This window comes from Vipera berus (genome assembly GCF_964194415.1).
Source record: "Vipera berus genome assembly, chromosome: 13".
Classification (NCBI taxonomy): Eukaryota; Metazoa; Chordata; class Lepidosauria; order Squamata; family Viperidae; genus Vipera; species Vipera berus.
Genome location: NC_138216.1, coordinates 15,223,815 through 15,245,875, shown reverse-complemented (window position 1 = coordinate 15,245,875; position 22,061 = coordinate 15,223,815). Strand labels below are relative to the sequence as shown.

At 44.1% G+C, this 22,061-nt stretch overlaps 1 protein-coding gene across 1 annotated transcript in view; it reads right to left on the bottom strand.

The window, feature by feature from the left end:
• Positions 1-5,699: 5,699 nt before the first annotated feature.
• ABAT (4-aminobutyrate aminotransferase) overlaps positions 5,700-22,061 on the bottom strand; it is a 76,060-nt gene continuing 59,698 nt past the window's right edge. Inside the window, exons 13-16 of the mRNA XM_081338562.1 lie at positions 20,361-20,528; positions 18,459-18,605; positions 11,868-11,979; positions 5,700-8,277 (exon numbers count right to left, since the gene is read on the bottom strand). Of these exons, the coding sequence (XP_081194688.1) occupies positions 8,156-8,277; positions 11,868-11,979; positions 18,459-18,605; positions 20,361-20,528 (549 nt within the window). The 3' untranslated portion in view covers positions 5,700-8,155. The remainder of the gene's footprint in view (positions 8,278-11,867; positions 11,980-18,458; positions 18,606-20,360; positions 20,529-22,061) is intronic.

The following is a 22,061-nucleotide window of genomic DNA, read 5'->3' as shown; positions in this document are numbered from 1 at the left end:
AAATAAAAAGCTTTACAAAGTTTGGCGTTGAGGCCATTTCAATATAGGCCTCAATCGGAAAACTGTCTTGGTCCCTTTCAAATGATGTATGGGAGACTTTTGTTACTTTCAAGAATGTCAATGAGGAAGAGTAGAAAATTACTCAATATTTAATCTGGCGTAGGTTTTCTCTTCTATCTCAGTACAGGCCCAGGCTGCCCTACCACCTGTCTCTGGCCATTGTTGTTCCTGGAGAGTGGGTTCAGGTGAAAAGAACTGTCACCTAAAAATACCAGCCCTGAGTGGTCTCAACCATGACAAGTCCTCCTGATTTAAGGAATCAAGGTGTGAGTCCATGGAAAGTCCCATCATTCCCTCTCCAGTGACAAGCTCTGCAGCTGGACGGCCTGCAAATGAAATTTCAACCTGCCTCGCCTGTTGAACTGTTTCCATCCATGTATGAGAAAAACCTCAATGGATTGGACTACCCTGGAAATCATGTTCCTGGAACCTGGACTGTGTATTGCAATATTTTTCTTCTGCTACTGTTGTTTCCCTCGTACCTTCTTTGGTAGAAGGAAGGACCACGGGCAAAAGGGAGTTGTGTTTATAACAAGGCTACGTATTCCACTTGCAAAGGGGCAACAGGGTCACTTGTTATGCTCCTGTCAATACAGTGCAGCTTTAACAACAACTTTAAATATGGACATATGGAGGAACATACAAACATTACCTTTTGGGGAAGAATAACACCAGACTTATGGACAGGTGCCATAAACTTTTTTTTTGATGCATGTAAAGCTATTGACTGTAATCAAGCTAAATGGACTAAGTGTGGAGACAGGCGTACTCATTAAATGCCAAATATGTTTGCACATCCTACCCAACCTGGCATAATCAAAGGATTCCTGCAACCCGGTGTGCTTCAAGATAACCAGACTAATGGATTTTTCAGTATCATTTGAACTTGCTTTCAATTGAACCAGATACAAATATGGGTTCAAGTTGATCTTCCTGAACTGGAAACCACATTTGAGATTCCTTCAGTATCAAAGACATTTTTTTATTGATCTGGCCCAAACAATTGTTTCATTTTCAAATGTGAAGTTTGAGAGAACATCACTTCTTACTTTAATTTGACTTAAAAAGAAAAGGACTGTCCAACCAAATGGCTTCTCTATTTTGTCATTGTGGCCCTAAACTGTATTATTAGACCCCAGTCTGATATTACATATAAGGAATATGTCAAAGAAGTCACTGACAGAAATGTGAAAGCTTGTAATCACGTATATGTATCTTTGATTATGTGCAAGCAACTTTGTAGGTGCTTTATATTGGGAAATTAGTTATATAAAAGCAAATGTTTCATGCTTTAGGTACAGGTGATTGCTTATATGAAAAGAACATGACTTTAATAACAACAAAAGAGTGGGAAGAAAGAAACAATGTTAGGAAAACAAGGGTTGGGGAAAGAAGATTCAGAATATAATAACTTGCTTCCACAGGAATTTGAAGAAAAATTAGGGAATGATGAATTCCTAAAAGTATAAAAGAATAATTCAGGTAGAAGAGAAAAAGGGTGGAATTAAAGGAAAATAAATAAAGGTTATTCTTTTATAAATGGTACCAAATGTAACACCAATGAATTTTATCAAATGTAACACTAAGATGTGGGGGCCATCTATTTCCTGCTTAGACAGAGAATTCACACATGGTAATCAACAAAGTTCTTTTGAAATGTTAAAAAGGATACTCACCTCAAGAAGGTGAGTAAAACAAGATAGTGTAGTGACGGATGTAAGGAAGTTGTTACAATAAGTCTTTTGGAAATAAAGGTTCAAAGAAGATCTTTTAGAAATGTAAATGACTTCAAAGACTAACTTAAGTTTCTTGGGGGGGACATGTATCGAGAAAAGAAAGTATAAATGCTTGCTTTGAAACTTGCTCGGCGCGCTCTTCGAACCCAATCCAACTTGGGAAGGGTCTAAGCAAACGCTTTCTTTCTTTATTATTTTCTTTATTATTTTATTTATTTATTCATTTTTATTTTAATTCCATTTATATCCCGCCCTTCTCCGAAGACTCAGGGCGGCTTACAAGCTTAGAAGTAGCCTTCATTCTATGTATATGCCTGCTTATTAGGGCTTTCACACACACCCCAAGCGGCATTATTACAAAGTCAGCTTAATTGCCCCCAACAATCTGGGTCCTCAGATTTTCAATTTCTTTTCAATAAATCTTTGTTTTTGTTAACCAGACTTGTTTTTGAGTTGTATCAAATTTTGGGTTTTTAAATCTCACAATTGATATTAGTAGTGATACTTTGTAATCATATATAATCATCTTGTTTATATACAAGCAGCTTTGTAGGTGCTTTATATTGGGAAATTAGTTATATAAAAGCAAATGTTCCATGCTTTAGGTACAGGGGATTGCTTACATGAAAAGAGCATGATGAGGGGAGGGGGGAAAGGAGTTATGGTGGAACCTGTGTTGTTGTGTATGAGTCATCATCTAGGAATTATTTTTCTGTACCTTTTGGTTCCTAGTACCGAGACCAGATCTCTTTGTTCTGGAAAGGTATAAAAGGTGGAAGACATCTTTCCTGGTTGTGGCCTTCATCTCTACCAGCCACAAAGAGAGATGTGGCCACCCAACTCTATTTTGATCAAAATAAAACTTGTTTGCTTGCTGAAACCTCTGCTCAGGAGTTTCTTTTGGCTCTTTTAAATTCCTGAGTAATGCTGGGGCAATTGTGAGGCTAAGTGTAAAACCTTACAATACCCTCAGAATTATAGATCATCATCAGAACTATCATCGCCCGGCTGCCCTGTTTAGGGTGACTCGCTCCCTCCTTAACCAGGAGGTGAGGGAGGATCCCTTGCAGGGACGGGCCGAGGAGTTTAGTCATCATCTGAGGGACAAAATCGCTCAGATCTGGGCCGGCCTGGACTCTGACTGGGCGGAGTCTGACGTGGAGGAATCGGACGGTCTTGAGCATGTTATCTGGACTGAGTTCGATCCTGTTTCCCCTGATGATGCGGACAGGATCATGAGGAGGCTGAGCTCCACCACCTGTTTGTTGGATCCGTGCCCCTCCTGGCTGGTTTATGCGGCCCGGGAGGAGACATGAGGCTGGTTCCAGGTAGTAATAACTGCTTCTTTGAAGGAGGGTGTCTTCCCCGCCGCCTTGAAGGAGGCGGTGGTGAGACCCCTCCTCAAAAAGCCTGCCCTGGACCCGGCTGTTTTAAATAATTATCGTCCAGTCTCCAACCTTCGCTTTTTGGCGAAGGTTGTTGAGAGTGTGGTGGCGCATCAGTTCCCTCTGTTCCTGGAGGAAACGGATTATCTGGACCCATACCAATCGGGTTTCAGGCCCGGACACAGCACGGAGACGGCACTGGTCGCGCTGGTGAATGATCTCTGGCGGGCTCGGGACAGGGGTTGTTCCTCTGTCCTAGTCCTATTAGATCTCTCAGCGGCTTTTGATACCATTGACCATGGTATCCTACTGCGGCGTCTCAGGGGGTTGGGAGTGGGAGGCACCGTTTTACGGTGGCTCTCCTCCTATCTCCTGGGCCGCTCGCAGTCGGTGTTGACAGGAGGGCAGAGATCCACCCCAAGGCCTCTTGTTTGTGGAGTTCCTCAGGGGTCGGTTCTCTCTCCCCTCCTGTTCAACATCTACATGAAGCCGCTGGGTGAGATCATTCGTGGTTTCAGGGTGGGGTATCATCAGTACGCTGATGATACCCAACTTTTTCTTTCCACCCCGAACCAACCCAGCGATGCCCTCGCCGTGATGTCCCGTTGCCTGGAGGCGGTCCAGGTCTGGATGGGGAGAAACAGGCTTCGTCTCAATCCTGCCAAGACTGAGTGGCTGTGCATATCGGCATCTCGGGTTAACCAGACCATTCCACCTTTAACGATGGGGGGTGAGGTGTTACCCCCCGTTGATAGGGCTCGCAACTTGGGCGTCCTCCTTGATTCCTGGCTCAATTTTGAAGACCATTTAGGAGCCGTGACCAAGGGGGCTTTTGCCCAGGTTCGCCTGGTGCGCCAGTTGCGACCCTACCTGGACCGAGATGCCCTACGCACAGTCACTCATGCGCTCGTGACCTCCCGTTTAGACTACTGCAACGCTCTCTACATGGGGCTGCCCTTGAGGACCACTCGGAGGCTTCAGCTGGTGCAGAATGCGGCCGCGCGAGTTGTGATGGGGGTTTCCCGATACTCCCATGTAACATCTCTACTCCGTGAGCTGCATTGGCTTCCGGTTGCCCTCCGGGTGAGATTCAAGGTGCTGGTGATGACCTATAAAGCCCTAAATGGCTTGGGTCCGGGATATCTGAGGGAACACCTGCTGCCAGCATCAAGTTCCCTTCGTCCAGTGCGCTCACACAGGGAGGGTCTTCTCAGGGTGCCGCCGGTAAAAGATTGCCAGCGGGTAACACCCAGGGGGAGGGCCTTCTCAGTGGGTGCGCCTGCCCTCTGGAACCAGCTGCCCGTAGAGCTTAGGACTGCCCCCGACCTCCGTTCATTCCGCCGGGACCTGAAGACCTGGCTCTTCGAGCTCTCTGGCCCGGGCTGAGAATTTTAATTTTAATTTTAATTTTAATTGGTTTTTTTTACTTTTTCAGGGACTGTTGTAATTATTTTTAATTGTTTTTAACTTTTGTATTTCTTGTTTTAAATACCCTGTAAACCGCCCTGAGTCCTTTGGGAAAGGGCGGTATATAAATCCAGTTAAATAAATAAATAAATAAAAATGCTCAATCAAGAACAATGTCAGATGCCATTCATTGCACAATGTGCTCGAATTTAGTTTGCCTGTTTTTTCTAAATCTTTTCTTCCTTAACTGAATCATAAAGATATTAAATTATTATTTAAATATTAGATGAATTCCAAACGTGATACAGAAGAGCCCAGATGGAGGCAATCAAGTGTTTGGATACTTGGAGGTTGCCAAAAGTCAGCAGATCAAGAACTTGTGCAAAGGAAAATAACCTGGATGAAGGGAGAGCTATTGGGTGCTCATTAGATAACCTGGATATAGTTTCTATTGTTGGTCCCCTTTTCCTTTTATGGACTTCTGTACGGAGCAAAGGAGGCCATAAAGGCTTGTGTAGATCAAGTCTTGGTTGAGGGGCAGAGAGATTTGTTGATACAAGAAGAGACATTTCTGTAGATGAGCAGCACTTGGTTTCTTCACTTGAGTTTGATCTTGGGATGGTTAGTTGGTCTTGGAGGGGAACCACCAACCACTAAAACTAGAAAGTTTCTCTTCTTTCTCCACCCCTTTTCTCTTTCAGAAATGGAACACCATGAACTTGTGTGCCCATCCAGTGCCAACTTAAAAAAATGTCTTGGGCACCAAAGGATTACCACCTTGGTTGTCTTTGGGCTCTATGTGCTGGTTGGCCTTTGTGTTTTTTTGCACCAATTGCTCATTCCCAAGAGAGTGGCATCACTATGACCCAGGAAACCCTAGGGCACTGAAAGCATGGGTAATATTGAAGCAAAATGGATAACTTCGGTGATTACCAGTGTGATCTGTATTTGTGACCTGCAATGTTTAATATTGGTGTTAAACTGTAGATTCTCCTCCTGAAATGCTGGGAATATGAGTAGGTAGATCTTGTACTTTTTCACATCCAACCAACTTCTAGGTACTTCACTTGATGTTCACACCCATGTTCACAGCAGAAGCTCAGAGATCTGACACAGCTAAATTAGTTATTTTATTGTAGACAAGAAAGAAGCCATATATATGTAGAAGATTTGCCTACTGCAGAAGACAAAAAGTCAATTATTTCTCCGTATCCCTTACTTTACATAGATTAAATTCTAGTCCCTTTCCAACACTGTGGAAATTTGGTTATTTTCTTTGCAGCCTCAAGGGGACATATCTGCTCTAGGTTTGTCCAGCCTGAGAATTGCTCATTTCTGTCTCACTAGATCCAGCTCTTACAAGAATGAAACCTGAACTTCTGTAGTCTTTTGAACCCCAAGTGGCCCCTTGCCAGTTTTTTTTTGGGGGGGGGGGAGTTGGCATTCTCCAACTACTATTGCTACAAACGGGCGACAGCCTCTTGGCCTTCAGAGTTGTTATTGGTGGGGATGAGGGATTGGAGAGATTTAATATTGTTAGCTTCCGGTCTTTTGTCCTCTTCTCATCTATATTCCCAAAGGACATCAGACTTCCCATCCTATTTCTGAGTTTGTCCTGAGAAGACAGAAGTAGGGAAGGGGGAGATATTCTGCCCCAATGACATTTGCAGAGGGTGCAGCATCCCCATGGTCACATGATCAAAATTCAGACATTTGGCAATTGGCCTGAATTTATGATGGGGTCACATGATCCCCTTTAGCGACCTTCTGACAAGCAAAGTCAATGTGGAAGCCAGATGCTCTTAACAATCGTGTTACTACTAACTTAAGAACTGCCATTAAGTTACCAACTTAACTGTGGCAAGAAAGGACATAAAGTAGGGCAAAATTCACTTAACTGTCTTGTTTACCAACAGAAATTTGGGGCTCAGTTGTCATAAGTCGAGGATAGCCAGGTCACTTGAAGTGTATCACAATACTTTTTTTTTACTATCCACACACCCACCTCTTCATAAACTATCTTGCAGGTTGGGATTCTTGTTAAAAAGCACAGGAGAAAGTTTGAAATGGTAGAAATATTTTCATGAGGGCTTCGTTTGGAACAGGAAGAGAAGATGTCTGCTTCAATTCCAATCCCTTCAAGAGGCAGGTTTCCTGTTGGAAAGACTTCAAAACTCAGACTTATAAACTTTTCCCTCATAAGCAACTTCTTCATAAACTACTTCAAAAATTGGACAAAACTGATCTCAGTTCATGAATGGGAGGGCTGCAGAAACAGCAAACATTGGGGCCAAATCACAGATTGCCAAGGGTATAAATGCCCTCATTTTGCAACCTGACTGGGATAATTCCCTCCAAAAGCTCATGGAGGGTAGGAAGGAGGCAGCACTGCTCACAAGGACCATGTGTGAGCTTTGGATTCTGCGTCAAGTGAAATACAAAGCTAGAACAGAAGCTAAGCCAAATTGAATTAAAACTACACTAGAATTCATACAATCATTCCCCAATGCAAATTCCCCTTCTGCTGTATTAAAAAAATGCAGTAAAACCACAGCTTTCAGGGTTCTGGAGGCTGCAGTCTTGGTTGGGGAGGACTGGGTGCCATTATGGAGCCCCAAACAATGTACTACAGCTGTAGTAGGTGGTGGGTTTACTCATTTTGCTGGTTCCTTTGACCCCCACAATTGCAAAAATTCTACCCTGTTTCTGTCAAAGAGTCCTTCCAGCACTTGGGGTTAGTCTTCTGATTTTTTTTAAAAAACCCTGTTTTGTCACCAAAGGAAGTGCCATCAGCATGTCCAAGCGAAGATGGCTGAAAAATGTAAAATAAAAGCAATGCCAGTGATAGGTTTACAAGCAACAAAGCAGGGAAGGAAGTTGGCAACTGGAAAGTCCCCAATCCATTTAGGCAAAAAAAAAAAAAGAGATAAGAATCAAGACTTGGAAAAGATGCTGTGACTCTTCCAAGATCCATAATCACCTTTTGGAGAAGCCTGTAGACCCTCAAGGGCAGTGAAATAATAGTCTGATATTAGCAGACATGTGACTTGGAGGGATTTTGCATTTTGAGTTTCAATGTATTCTTCAGGAGAGACGAAGCTGGGCAAAGGGATTCCAGAGACGGACATGGGTGGGTCCAACTGTTGCTTTCTCCTTGGAAGTGCACCATCATCTCTATCAACAGTGGTCTGGATCCATGGCAGTAGAAGTGCATTTTCCAAGGCCTCAACAGACTTGAGCGCTAGAAACCCGTTGCAAGAAAACATACCCAGGAATTCAAATTCCAGGTCAAACTTTGAAACCCGAAACCAATCATTTAGCTTTTGCTAGGTCAAAGGAAATGGCTGGGGACATCAAAGGCATGTCCAGATTTTTTTAGTCAGAAGCAGTTTGTGCTGAAGATTGAGCATGATCAAACCAATATTAAAAAAGAAGCACTTTATGAATTCCAACTTTCCTATTAGTGAATATATAATATGTATATACATATATATTTATGATCTTAAATAAACTATTCTTCGATTCTGGGAAGATATTTGGCTTCTCTCAGTGCAAGGTAGGATTCGGCTACTTGAAGTCTGCCAGAATATCGCTGAAGATGTTCAGGAAAAGATGTGCGTGGTGGTCTCGGAAGACTAGAGTGGGTCGGAAACGGACTGATCGGTTCCCACTGCCGCCTAATACCACACCTGAGGGTAGAGAAAAAAGAAGGAAGTTGCAGATTCAGCTCTCTTTAATCACACAGGACATAATGAAGGCTTTTGATCCCAAGATCTAGATACTGGCAGGGCGTTATGTTATAAGCAGCTAATTAAATAAGAAATCAATCATAACAGAGTTGGAAGGGACCTTGGAGGCCTTCTAGTCCAACCCACTGCTCAAGCAGAAGACCCTCTACCATTCTGGGAAAATGGCTGTACAATATCTTAAAAACCTCCGGTGATGAAGCACCCACAACTACTGAAGGCAAGCTGTTCCACTGCTTAATTTAGTTAATCTCTTTTTGGCAAAAGTGAGCTTAGGTGACAGCTACTGAGAGTCAAAACAAGGCAACTAAGATGCTGGAAGTATCAGCTTGGAGGAATAGGTTGCACCCCTCACCCCCAAGAATAAGGTGGCAAGCCCCACATAGATGGAGAAGATTATGGAAGCAAGATAATCAGATTTCAGGAATGCTTTAAAGCTACGGTGGGACAAATACAGAATCTTGGAAACTGCAAGAACAATTTCCCAGCCACAGGATTTTCCCCACCGGAGTTGAGCTGCTATTTATGAGATGAGCTACTGATAGACTCACCTTCTATCTCTTGATGCCTTCACTTCCCTTCCTTTCCTGGCCTCCCCACAATCCTTCTGGGTGTGGGGTGGAGGAACCAGAGATTTCTTGAAGACCATCTAGAGCTAAGTACAGCCTTACAGCCACAATTGAGCCCAAAATTGTGAGTTTTGCCCCATTTTATGACGTTTCTTGCCACAGTTTAGTAATGCAGTCGTTACCTGAATCTGGCTTCGCCTATTGACTTTATTGGAAACTGCCTGGGAAGTGATCACATGACCCTGGGACATGTAACCATGAATAAACAACAATTGCCAAGCATCCATATGTATCCGTGGGGATGCTGCAATGGTTTTAAGTGTGAAAAACGGTCCTAAGTCACTTTTTTCAGTGACGTTGTAACTTCAAACAGTCACTAAATGAATGCTTGTAAATCAAGGACTACCTGTGCGTGGAATTTATTGGAACAGGAAAATATTGGGGATTTGGAGGCGTAATGGAGAAAAGATTTGAGTTAGAAAATCAAAGGCCCTGCCTGTGGCTGAAGTGGCAGGTGACACTTAGCTTCCGAATTTGACCCACAAGGGGAAATTTTCATCTGCTCTCATGAATTGTGAGAATTTTAAATAAGCAGGACAAACGAGGAGAAAAAACCTAGAAGGCTCTACCACCCAGCGTCTCGGCTTTCACTAGATGCCACTCCTAAGATGTTCAATGAAAGCCGGAAATGGAATAGGCAGATCTATTTCTTCTGCTAGGCAGATCAAAAGCTTGCTTCTTTGTCCCTGTGATTTTTATATTTCATTACCCAATGAGTGCCCAATGATGTTACCTAATTTGGTAATGAAATGTCTGCAAGAAAATAGCCAAACTCAGAAAGCACAAAGGACTCTACCGTCACCAGCTACAGATCTTTTCTTCTGTTTGAAGAACAGAACCATTCCTGGAGTGGTCAGGTCAGGGGCAGTTCCAGGCTGGCCGCCCCCCCCCACTCCAGCTCTCTTCACCAGCTGGAGCCGCCGCCGGGAGGCCAGCAGAATGCTGGGAGCCCTCCGGAGCAGTAGGGGCCATTTCCAGGCCCGCCGCCTTTCCCCCATTCTCCTCACTGGCGATCCCCTGTAGAGCTCTGTCAGTGACATGGCCAGGCCGGTGGGGCGCACAGCTGAAGTGGCACAAAGCGGAGGAGGTAAGTCCGTGGGCAGCCCTGGAGCCAGAGTGACAGCCAGGGGAGAGGGGGCACAGGTGGCACAGTTTCGATGGCCGACACACCCAGCGGAGAAGCGCCTGCGACCTTTGCCCGGCCTCGACCCGACTTCTCTACCCGGCGGCCGGCAAAGGGTAGCGGGCAGGCGGGGAGGGAGGGAGCAGCAGCTGCCCGGTGAGGCAGGCAGGCGCCACTCCCTCGTGGCCAGGTAGGGTAGGCGCCGGGCCCGGTGGGGAGAGGCGGCCGCCCGGCTCCGCTTCCCTGGGCTCGCCTGGTTGGCGCAGGTGGGAGCACTGGGTGGCCTGCGGGCACTGCTTGCCCTCTGCCAGCCAAGCCCGGGAAGCCAGAGCGTGCCGCCCCCAATGGGGCCTCGCGGTAGCACAGCTGAACTGCAGAGGGCCAGGCCAGATGCCCTTGGGGGAGCCCTCGGGCTCTTCACCCCCGAGCGCTCCCAGGCGCCCTTTCCTTGAACTCCTCGGCTAAAGCTGCGCTTTTACTCCCACTCCTCTTGGCTTCCGCAGAGGGTCCTGAGGCAGCACGGGAGGTGGCCTTCCTCTTCTACGAATAAGGCCGGGAGCAATGCGCTGGGGAGAGCGGGGCTCTCCGGAGTGGGGAGACGCATCCTGCACCTGAGTTCCGCCTTTTTTCCTCACACTCACACACACACACACACACACACACACACACCTTTTCCCAGCCAGGATCAAAAAGAGGAGCAGCCCCGAGTCTCTACCTGTCAGGTAGTAAAGTGGCATCCTGACGTCCCCAGAAAAAAACCCTCGTCCTTCCGGGAACATTAAGGAGCTCTGGCAACACCAGGTGGTCCTCCAGGTCACCCGATTCCCACAATTCTTTTTGGTGAGAGAGGACACCAAGCGCCCACCCGCTGGAGGGTGCCTGGTTAAGAAAGCTGCCTTGTCTCTCCTTTTTTCTTTTTTTTAAACTTGACTGGAGGGATTTGTCAGAGAATTTTACCGGCTGACCAAATGGGGAGGGAGGGAAAAGGAAAGTGCATGGATGGGGAAGGGAAGGAAAAGAAATAAATGGATGAAAAAGGGAAGGAAAGAAAAGGGAAGGGAAGAGAGAAATGTGAGAGAAAGCAAGGAAGAAGAGCGAGTAGGGAAAAGAGGGAGAAAGGTGAGGAAAGAAGGAAAGAGAAAAGAAAGGGTGAAAGGTGAGAGGAAAGAAGGAAGGAAGGAAGGAAGGAAGGAAGGAAGGAAGGAAGGAAGGAAGGAAGGAACAATGGGAGAGAGGGAGGGAAGGAAGACACCCACCCCAGTCCCACCCCCCTCCACTAGAGACCCACAGATTTCCCCCCCCCACAGGCACCCTGCAACCTGAGTGATGAGCTGGCCACGACCCTACAGCCATTGACTTTGCTTGCCAAAAAGTTGCAAAAGGTGAACACATGACCCTGGGACACTGAATGTCATAAGTATGAATCAGTTGTCAAGCATACAAATGTAAATCACATGACCCTGGGGATGCTGCAACAGTCATACAATAAGTGTGAAAAATGGTCATAAGTCACTTTTTTCAGTGCTGTTGTAACTTCAAACAGTCACTAAGCGAATTGTTGTAAGTCGAGGACTACCTGTACTTTATCATTTTTTTCCTTTTTTTTTGGTCAAGTTTTTGACACCTTGCTGGGTGACTGGTGGTACTCAGACAGTGCCTTATCCTAAGAGTGGTACAATGGGTGAAAAGGTTGAAAAGCCCTGATTTAGATACTCCCCAGCCTTTGAGATCCAGGTATAGGATATAGAGACTCAGCCCTGGTTCAAAGCACAATGCCTCACCTTTGTTTCTTGCTATTTCAATGAGCTTGTTCCGAATTGTGTCATTTGGAGTGTCAAAGGAGCAGAACGTCCCTCGTCCCCGGGCTCGGCTTATAAGATGGGGATAGCGACTCTACAAAAAAGGGAAAGATTAATCATAGTTTGTCATCTTCTTGGAAAACCAGGCAAGGCATGCTGAAACACCCCCCCCCAAAAAAAACATAAAGGAAACATCTAGGAAACATAATTCCTAGATGCTGGACTTACAAAGAGTGCCTAGTTTTCCCAGCTGGCAGAAAACATAAAAAATGACAATCACGTGACTGCAGCAGATTACAGCAGTGCCGTAACAGCCATAAATTTGCAAATACATTTGATCTGAGGTTCCTTGGAATTTAAATTCCATCGGAATAATGGGTTTTCGATTTTTTTTTAATGCCATTTATATCCCGCCCTTCTCCGAAGACTCAGGGTGGCTTACAATTTAAATCACAAATCAATGTGCTTAGCAATAGCCTTCATTCTATGTATATGCCTGCTTATTAGGGCTTTCGCCCCTTCCCAAGCGGCATTATTACAAAGTCAGCTTATTGCCCCCAACAATCTGGGTCCTCATTTTACCTACCTCGGAAGGATGGAAGGCTGAGTCAACCTTGAGCCTGGTGGGAGGTGAACTTGCACTAATTGCAGGCAGCTGGTGTTACTTAAGGAGGCGTTAGCCCACTGCTCCACCAAGGCTCTTTGTACACTTCCTTTAAACAATCAGTTTAAAGATAACCTTGAGTCAAAAATGGTTGCCCTCTGATGCACTCTTTCAGGCAATCAAAGGATACAAACAGACAGGAGTATAACAGATCTTCTAGTCCAACCCCCTGCTCAAGCAGGAGAACCTGGCCTATACCATGCCAGACAAATGATTGTTCAATCTGTTCTTAAAAGTCTCCAGTGATGGAGCACTTTTTTGAACACCTTCTGAAAGCAGGCTGCTCCACTGATTAATCATTTTAACTGTCAGGAAATTTCCCCTTAGTTCTAGTTAGTTCTCTCCTTGATTAGATTCCATCCATTGCTTTAGACTTTTCATAACATATAGATAGCTTCTTAACATTCTCAGCCTCCAGCCATTCCTGGATCTATTCACTCTGCTTACTGTGGGCTTCACCTGTAGCAACAGGTATGTGTAAAATAGAGAAAGCCTATGGAGTCTGGCTTTTCTAACCAGAGAAGCCAACCAATAGTAACTCCATTGGTGGGCATCAAAGATCCCCCCTACACTGAAGGAATCTTGCCCATCTCTTTTAATATTTAAGTATAAAAACCCAGGTGGCTCCACATCCAACAAGCTGTCCCAATCTGTTAATTCGTAGCAAAAGTAGTAGAAGATAATAGCAGAGTTTGCACCCATAATTAGCCTGCAATACACTGAATCACAGACTGAGATACCCACTATGGCAAATCATGTAGAAAGCAATTAAACTATGTTTACCAGAACTGGGCTATAAAAGCGGGGGTGGGATATATTATTTTTAAAAATCTAACTACTGCATGTCATCTGTGTACAGGTGAAACTCGAAAAATTAGAATATCGTGCAAAAGTTCATTTATTTCAGTTGTTGTTGTTGTTAGCTGCGAAGTCGTGTCCGACCCATCGCGACCCTATGGACAATGTTCCTCCAGGCTTTCCTGTCCTCTGCCATCTTCTGGAGTCCATTTAAGCTCACGCCTACTGCTTCAGTGACTCCATCCAGCCACCTCATTCTCTGTCGTCCCCTTCTTCTATTGCCCTCAATCTTTCCCAGCATTAGGCTCTTCTCCAGTGAGTCCTTCCTCCTCATTAGGTGGCCAAAGTATTTGAGTTTTAGCTTCAGGATCTGGCCTTCTAAAGAGCAGTAAGGGTTGATCTCCTCTAGGACTGACCGGTTTGATCGCCTTGCAGTCCAAGGGACTCGCAGGAGTCTTCTCCAGCACCAGAGTTCAAAGGCCTCAATTCTTTTGCACTCAGCCTTTCTTATGGTCCAACTTTCACTGCCATACATTGCAACTGGGAAGACCATAGCCTTGACTATACGCACTTTTGTTGACAGGGTGATGTCTCTGCTTTTTAGTGTGCTGTCTAGATTTGCCATGGCTTTCCTTCCAAGGAGCAAGCGTCTTTTAATTTCTTGGCTACAGTCCCCATCTGCAGTGATCTTGGAGCCCAGGAAAATAAAATCTGTCACTACCTCCATTTCTTCCCCATCTATTTGCCAGGAATTGAGAGGGCCGGATGCCATGATCTTGGTTTTCTTAATGTTTAGTTTCAACCCAACTTTTGCACTCTCCTTCTTCACTCGCAACAAGAGACTCTTCAGTTCCTCTTCACTTTCTGCCATTAGAGTGGTATCATCTGCATATCTTAGGTTGTTGATATTTCTTCCAGCAATCTTAATTCCAACTTTTGATTCATCTAGCCCTGCCTTTCTCATGATGTGCTCTGCATATAAGTTAAATAGGCAAGGTGACAGTATACAGCCTTGCCGGACTCCTTTCCCAATTTGGAACCAATCAGTGGTTCCGTGTCCAGTTCTCACTGTTGCTTCTTGGTCCGCATATAGGTTTCTCAAGAGACAAATAAGATGTTCTGGTACTCCCATCTCTTTAAGAACTTGCCACAGTTTGTTGTGATCCACACAATCAAAGGCTTTAGCATAGTCAATGAAGCAGAAGTAGATGTTTTTCTGGAACTCTCTAGCTTTCTCCATGATCCAGCGTATGTTGGCTATTTGATCTCTAGTTCCTCTGCCTCTTCGAAATCCTGCCTGTACTTCTGGTAGTTCTCGATCCACATACTGCTGGAGTCTAGCTTGTAGGATTTTAAGCATAACTTTACTAGCATGAGAAATGAGTGCAATGGTGCGATAGTTTGAACATTCTTTGGCACTGCCTTTCTTTGGAATTGGAATGTAAACTGACCTTTTCCAATCCTGTGGCCACTGTTGGGTTTTCCAAATTTGCTGGCAAATTGAGTGTAGCACTTTTACTGCATCGTCTTTTAAGATTTTGAATAGCTCAGCTGGAATACTGTCACCTCCACTAGCTTTGTTGTTGCTCAGCTTTTCTAAGGCCCACTTCACTTCACATTCTAGGATGTCTGGCTCGAGGTCAGTGACCACCTCATTGTGATTATCAGGGACGTTAAGCTCATTCTTGTATAGTTCTTCTGTGTAATTTTGCCATCTCTTCTTAATCTCTTCTGCCTCTGTTAGGTCCCTGCCATTTTGGTCCTTTATCATGCCCATTTTTGCATTGAACGTTCCCTTCATCTCTCCAATTTTCTTGAAAAGATCTCTGGTCCTCCCTATTCTATTGTTTTCTTCTATTTCTTTGCACTGTTCATTTAGGAAGGCATTCTTATCTCTTCTAGCTATTCTCTGGAATTCTGCATTCAATTGGGCGTATCTTTCTTTTTCTCCCTTGCCTTTTGCTTCCCTCCTTTCCTCAGCTATTTGCAAAGCTTCCTCAGACAGCCATTTTGCTTTCTTGCATTTCTTTTTCTTTGGGATGGTTTTGGTTGCTACCTCTTGTACAATGTTGCGAACCTCTGTCCATAGTTCTTCAGGCACCCTGTCTATCAGATCTAGTTCCTTAAATCTATTTGTCACCTCTACTGTATATTCAACGGGGATATGATTTAATTCATACCTGACTGGCCTGGTGCTTTTCCCTACTTTCTTCAGTTTAAGCCTAAACTTTGCAGCAAGAAGCTCATGGTCTGAGCCACAGTCAGCTCCTGGTCTTGTTTTTACTGACTGTATAGAGCTTCTCCATCTTTGGCTGCAGAGCATATAGTCAATCTGATTTCTGTGTTGACCGTCTGGTGATGTCCATGTGTAGAGCCGTCTCTTGGGTTGTTGGAAAAGAGTGTTTGCTATGACCATCGTATTCTCTTGACAAAATTCTATCAGCCTGTGCCCTGCTTCATTTTGTACTCCAAGGCCAAACTTGCCTGTTATTCCGGTTATCTTTTGGCTTCCTACTTTAGCATTCCAATCCCCCATGATGATAAGGACATCATTTTTTGGTGTTAGTTCTATAAGGTGCTGTAGGGCTTCATAGAACCGGTCAATTTCATCCTCTTCAGCACCGGTGGTTGGGGCATAGACTTGGACTACTGTGATATTGAATGGTTTGCCTTGGATTCGAACTGAGATCATTCTGTCATTTTGAGGATTGTATCCCAGTATTGCTTTTCCTACTCTTTTATTGACTATGAAGGCTACTCCATTTCTTCTGAGGGATTCTTGCCCGCAGTAGTATACCTGATGGTCATCTGAATTAAATTCACCCATTCCTGTCCATTTTAGTTCGCTGATACCTAAGATGTCGATGTTCAGTCTTGTCATCTCTTGTTTGACCACGTCCAGCTTGCCTTGATTCATGGATCTTACATTCCAAGTTCCTATGGAGAAAAAATCTTTACAGCATCGGACTTTCCTTTCACCACCAGACATATCCACAGCTGAGCGTCCTTTCGGCTTTGGCCCAGTCGCTTCATTCTTTCTGGCGCTACTAGTACTAGCCCTCTGCTCTTCCCCAGTAGCATATTGGACGCCTTCCGACCTGAGGGGCTCATCTTCCAGCGTCATATCGTTTTGCCTTTTGGTACTGTCCATAGGGTTTTCATGGCAAAGATACTGGAGTGGGTTGCCATTTCCTTCTCCAGTGGATCACGTTTTGTCAGAACTCTCTGCTATGACCTGTCCGTCTTGGGTGGCCCTGCACGGCATAGCTCATAGCTTCATTGAATTACGCAAGCCCCTTCGCCACGACAAGGCAGTAATCCATGAAGGGGTTTATTTCAGTAATGCAACTTAAAAGGGGAAACTAATATATGAGATAGATTCATTACATGCAAAGCAAGATAGTTCAAGCCGTGATTTGTCATAATTGTGATGATTATGAAAACCCCAAATCCACAATCTCAGAAAATTAGAATATTACATGCAATCAATAAAACAAGGAGTGTACATAGAACAATATCGTACCTCTGAAAAGTATAAGCATGCATATGTACTCAGTACTTAGTTTGGGCCCCCTTTGCAGCAATTACTGCCTCAATGTGGCATGGCATGGAAGCTATCAGCCTGTGGCACTGCTGAAGTCTTATGGAAGACCAGGATGCTTCAATAGCGGCCTTCAGCTCTTCTGCATTGTTTGGTGTCATGTCTCTCATCTTTCTCTTGGCAATGCCCCATAGATTCTCTATGGGGTTCAGGTCAGGCGAGTTTGCTGGCCAATCAAGCACAGTAATCCCATGGTCATTGAACCAGGTTTTGGTGCTTTTGGCAGTGTGGGCAGGTGCCAAGTCCTGCTGGAAAATGAAGTCAGCATCCTCATAAAGCTCGTCTGCAGAAGGAAGAATGAAGTGCTCCAAAATCTCCTGGAAGATGGCTGCGTTGACCCTGGACTTAATGAAGCACAGTGGACCAACACTAGCAGATGACATGGCTCCCCAAATCAACACAGACTGTGGAAACTTCACACTGGACTTCAAGCATCTTGCAGTGTGTGCCTCTCCATTCTTCCTCCAGACTTTGGGTCCTTGGTTTCCAAATGAGATGCAAAAGTTGCTCTCATCAGAAAAGAGGACTTTGGACCACTAAGCAACAGACCAGGTCTGTTTTTCTTTAGCTCAGGTAAGACGCTTCTGACGTTGTTTGTTGTTCAGGAGCGGCTTGACAAGAGGAATATGACATTTGAAGCCCATGTCCAGGATCCGTCTATGTGTGGTGGCTCTTGATGCACTGACTCCAGCCTCAGTCCACTCCTTGTGAAAGTCCCCAACACTTTTGAATGGCCTTTTCCTGACAAATCTCTCCAGGCTGCGGTCATCCCTGCTGCTTGTGCACCTTTTTCTTCCACACTTTTCCCTTCCACATAACTTTTTATTAATGTGCTTTGATACAGCACTTTGGGAACATCCAACTTCTTTTGCAATTACCTTTTGAGGCTTTCCCTCCTTATGGAGGGTGTCAATGATGGTTTTCTGCACAACTGTCAGGTCAGCAGTCTTCCCCATGATTGTGATTCCTACTGAACCAGACTGAGAGACCATTTAAAGGCTCAGGAACCCTTTGCAGGTGTTATGGCTTAATTAGCTGATTAGAGTGGGACACTTTGAGCCTAGAATATTGCACCTTTTCACAATATTCTAATTTACTGAGATTGTGGATTTGGGGTTTTCATGAGCTGTAAGCCATAATCATCACAGTTATGACAAATCATGGCTTGAACTATCTTGCTTTGCATGTAATTAGTCTAGTTTCCCCTTTTAAGTTGCATTACTGAAATAAATGAACTTTTGCACGATATTCTAATTTTTCGAGTTTCACCTGTATATCAAATCCACAATATAAATCAAATGGATATTGTATGTATATCAAATTTATATTGTATGTATATCAAATCCGCAATGTAAACCAAATTTATTTTGTGAATCCCAACTACCGGTAAATCCCAATTGAACAGAAGGGCAATTTTTAAAACAGCACCGCATCCTGAGATTGCAGATTTCCCACTTCACATCAGACAGCAAGAACCACTTTCACCACTTGTCATTTAAGGTGACTTTACCTGTAATTCCAGCAGCCCCATCAATAGGACCTTCCCTGCATGGGTGACATTCCTCAGGAGGTCCTCCCTTTTGATGACATTAATGACCTCTGCTAGCAGGAGATTCTTGGAAGGGTCCCCAAGCCATGTGTTAAATATCCGATATGGCTGCAGGATGGACAAACCAAAGGAGAGGAAAGAAGGAGGGGGGAAAAACAAGGAAGAATTAGTCTGTTTTGCTCTTTTGACTTACAATCATTCATACACCTTGACTCAGAACCATTCATTTTGAAAAAGTGACTCGTGACTGGTCCTCACACTTATGACCATCACAACATTCCCACGATCACATATTAAAATTTGGGTGTTTTGACAACCGGCACGTACAGGCAGCCCTCCACTTAACAGTTTGTTTAGTGACTGTTCAAAGTTACAACCTCACTGAAAAAGTGACTTATGACCATTTTCCACACTTACGACTGTTGCAGCCTTCCCGTGGTCGTGTGATCAAAATTCAGATGCTTGGCAATTGATTCATATTTAGGGCCGTTGCTATTTGCCAAGGTCATGTGATTCCCCTTTTATAACCTTCTGACAAGCAAAGTCCATGGGGAAGCAAAATTCACTTAACAACCAAGTTACTAACTTATCAGCTGCGGTGATTCACTTAACAACTGTGGCAAGAAAGATCGTAAAATGGTCCAAAACCTGCTGAGCAAATGTCTCACTTAACAAGAGAAATTTTGGGTCAATTGTGGTCGTAAGTCAAGGACCTCTGGTATTTATGATCCCAGAGTTATGTGACCACCATTTGCCACTTTTCCAGCCAGCTTCCAACATGCAGAGTCAAAGTGGGAAACTGGATAGAAAATTGTGGAATAGAATAGAATAGAATAGAATAGAATAGAATAGAATAGAATAGAATAGAATAGAATAGAATGGAATGGAATGGAATGGAATGGAATGGAATGGAATGGAATGGAATGGAATGGAATGGAATAGAATAGAATAGAATAGAATAGAATCTAGGAATGGAATAGAATCTAGGAAAGGAATAGAATCTAGGAAAGGAATGGAATAGAATGTAATAGAACAGAATAGAACAGGATGTCAATGCTGCAAACATTGGCATGTTTTTGCACTGACAATATAAGAGACAGCCTTTTGCTTTAACTGTTTGGCTCTGAATCACTAAAGCACGGGAGGAATTCAACCCGGATGTTTTGAGAAGATAAGAGCGAGCTTCAGAAGGGAAGTGAAACTTTGTGTGTTAAACTAATTGGTGAATGTGATTTATGATGTGTAATTAAGGGAGGGAGATTCTGTGATGTGTTAAGGGGAGGAGAATTCAGTTTCTGGCACCTATCCATGAGTCCCGATGCTTCGTTCTCATTATTATACTTTTTTGGAATAAACAATCATGCAGTGTTCTTTGATTTGTCTCATTAATTGGAACTATGACAAGAACAGAACAGAACAGAACAGAATAGAATCTAGGAATGGAATAGAATCTTGGAATGGAATAGAATGGAATAGAATAGAGCTGGAAGGGACCTTGGAGGTCTTCTAGTCTAGCCCCCTGCTCAAGCAGGAGAACCTATCCTATCTCAGACAAGAAACTGTTCAGTCTTCTCTTAAAAATCTCCAGTGATGGAGCACCCATAACTACTGAAGGCAAGCTGTTCTACTGGTTAATTGTTCTCACTGTTAGGAAGTTTCTCCTTAATTCCAGGATTTGCTAAAGGACTCTGTGATTTGTTTACCAATCCCAGCAAAAAAGTTCTAAAATTGGGTGCGACTTTCATACCAGCCACGTTGCTTTGCAATGGAAGTCTCAGTTGCAATTGTGGTCATAAGCCGGGAAGTGCCGGTATGGCACCATGACCACCATGCACATACTACAGCTTTCAAAACGGAACTTACCGCATTCGCCCGGAATTCCTCCTTGTGGAAAAACCCTCCAGTCATCATCTTCTTGCTGAAAGTCAGGACGTCCGCTGGGTCCTCAAGACCCCAGTGTTCGTGGGCCCAGAACTTGCCAGTACATCCACCTCCCGTTTGTACCTCATCTATCAAGAAACCGCAGCCGTGCTGTTGAGAAAGCACACATGAAGTTGGTCCCTTTAAGGGGCTGGGACCAATTTAAGGAGGCGGCAAAAATAACTCTGCTTGCTTGCTTGAAGGCAGAGGTCTCCAACCTTGGCAACTTTTAAGACTTGCGGACTTCAACTCCCAGAATTCCCCAACCAATACAGCTTGCTGAGGAATTCTGGGAATTGAAGTCAACAAGTCTTAAAGTTGCCAAGGTTGGAGACCCCCTCTTTATGGAATACATGAGCAGATAATTTAAGAAGAGGCTAGACAGTCATTTAGCTGAAATGATATAGGTTCTCCTGCTTCAGCAAGGGGCTGGACTAGAAGACCTCCAAGGTCCCTTCCAGCTCTATTCTATTCTAATTGTCAGAGGTAGAGACTTCAAGGATCTGAAGAGTTCAGTTGCCCCACTGGTCTCACCTTAGGAAAGTCACTCCACACCTTCACAAAGCCTTGTTTTGTATTAATTTGTTTAAATTGGGCAGCAGGTTAATTAATTGAATTGAATTGAATGGCTGGTCATCTTAAACGAAACACTGGGCAACTTGCAACCAAAGGTTAACTCAGGCTTCTGCAAACAGAGAAGTCTTCTAGATTTCTGGATCTACAGAATTCCCCAGGCAGCAAAACCATGGTTGATTATTGGAAACCAGGAAATCACTCTGGTTGTGTAAAGTTGTGTTATACCAAAACTCTATTTTGCAAGTGTTTGGGGTGGTTCACTGTGCAAGCTGAAACTGTGCAAGTCATGCTACAGTTCATCATGGAGCGTGGAGCTAGATAGTTTGTTCTACCTGACATATATTAAGACACATTTTCTATCAGATCCAGATCCCGGAATCTAAAACAGGGGTCTTCAAACTTGGCAACTTTAAGACTTGTGGACTTCAACTCCCAGAATTCCTCAGCCAGCCAAGTTTGAAGAGCCCTGGTCTAAAAAGCAACAATTGGAAATTAGTGGGAAAATATTTTCATCTCCCAAATTCATCCACTGCTCATCTGAATTTGTACAATCTCACAGAAAAAAAGACAAAAAAAACTTAAAATAGGCCCAGCAGGTTCCTGTTGAATTTGAAATTACCAAAACATCTGGTTCTTGCTCCTCATGCCTAAATTAGAGATATTTCATTTTGATGCAGAATAGCATGGTGGAATATAGTATATCTATAGTTATGCAGATAGTTCCTTGAGTCTGGCAAGATTCTGTCTGCAGGCAAATAATAAAGGAATTCTTCAGAAGTAATTCCATGTGTCGTTCCTGACATCAACCTTGTTATACTTAAGCAACTATTTGTGTAACTATAGATCTACAGTATTCTGTGAGCTGCGAGGCAGGAGCTGTATTAGCTGTCTTCCTGCCTTCCAGACAGTCCAAGCTCTTTGCCCTCTGGGAGGTAGAGTCTCCCTCCTGGGAATCCAGTGTACATTCCATGACAATTGTAACTAAATCCAGATGTTCAATTTCATAGGACTCCTGTTGGATTTCCCCAGATCAGCTTGGAAGCTACTATTCGAAGATTAGATAAGACT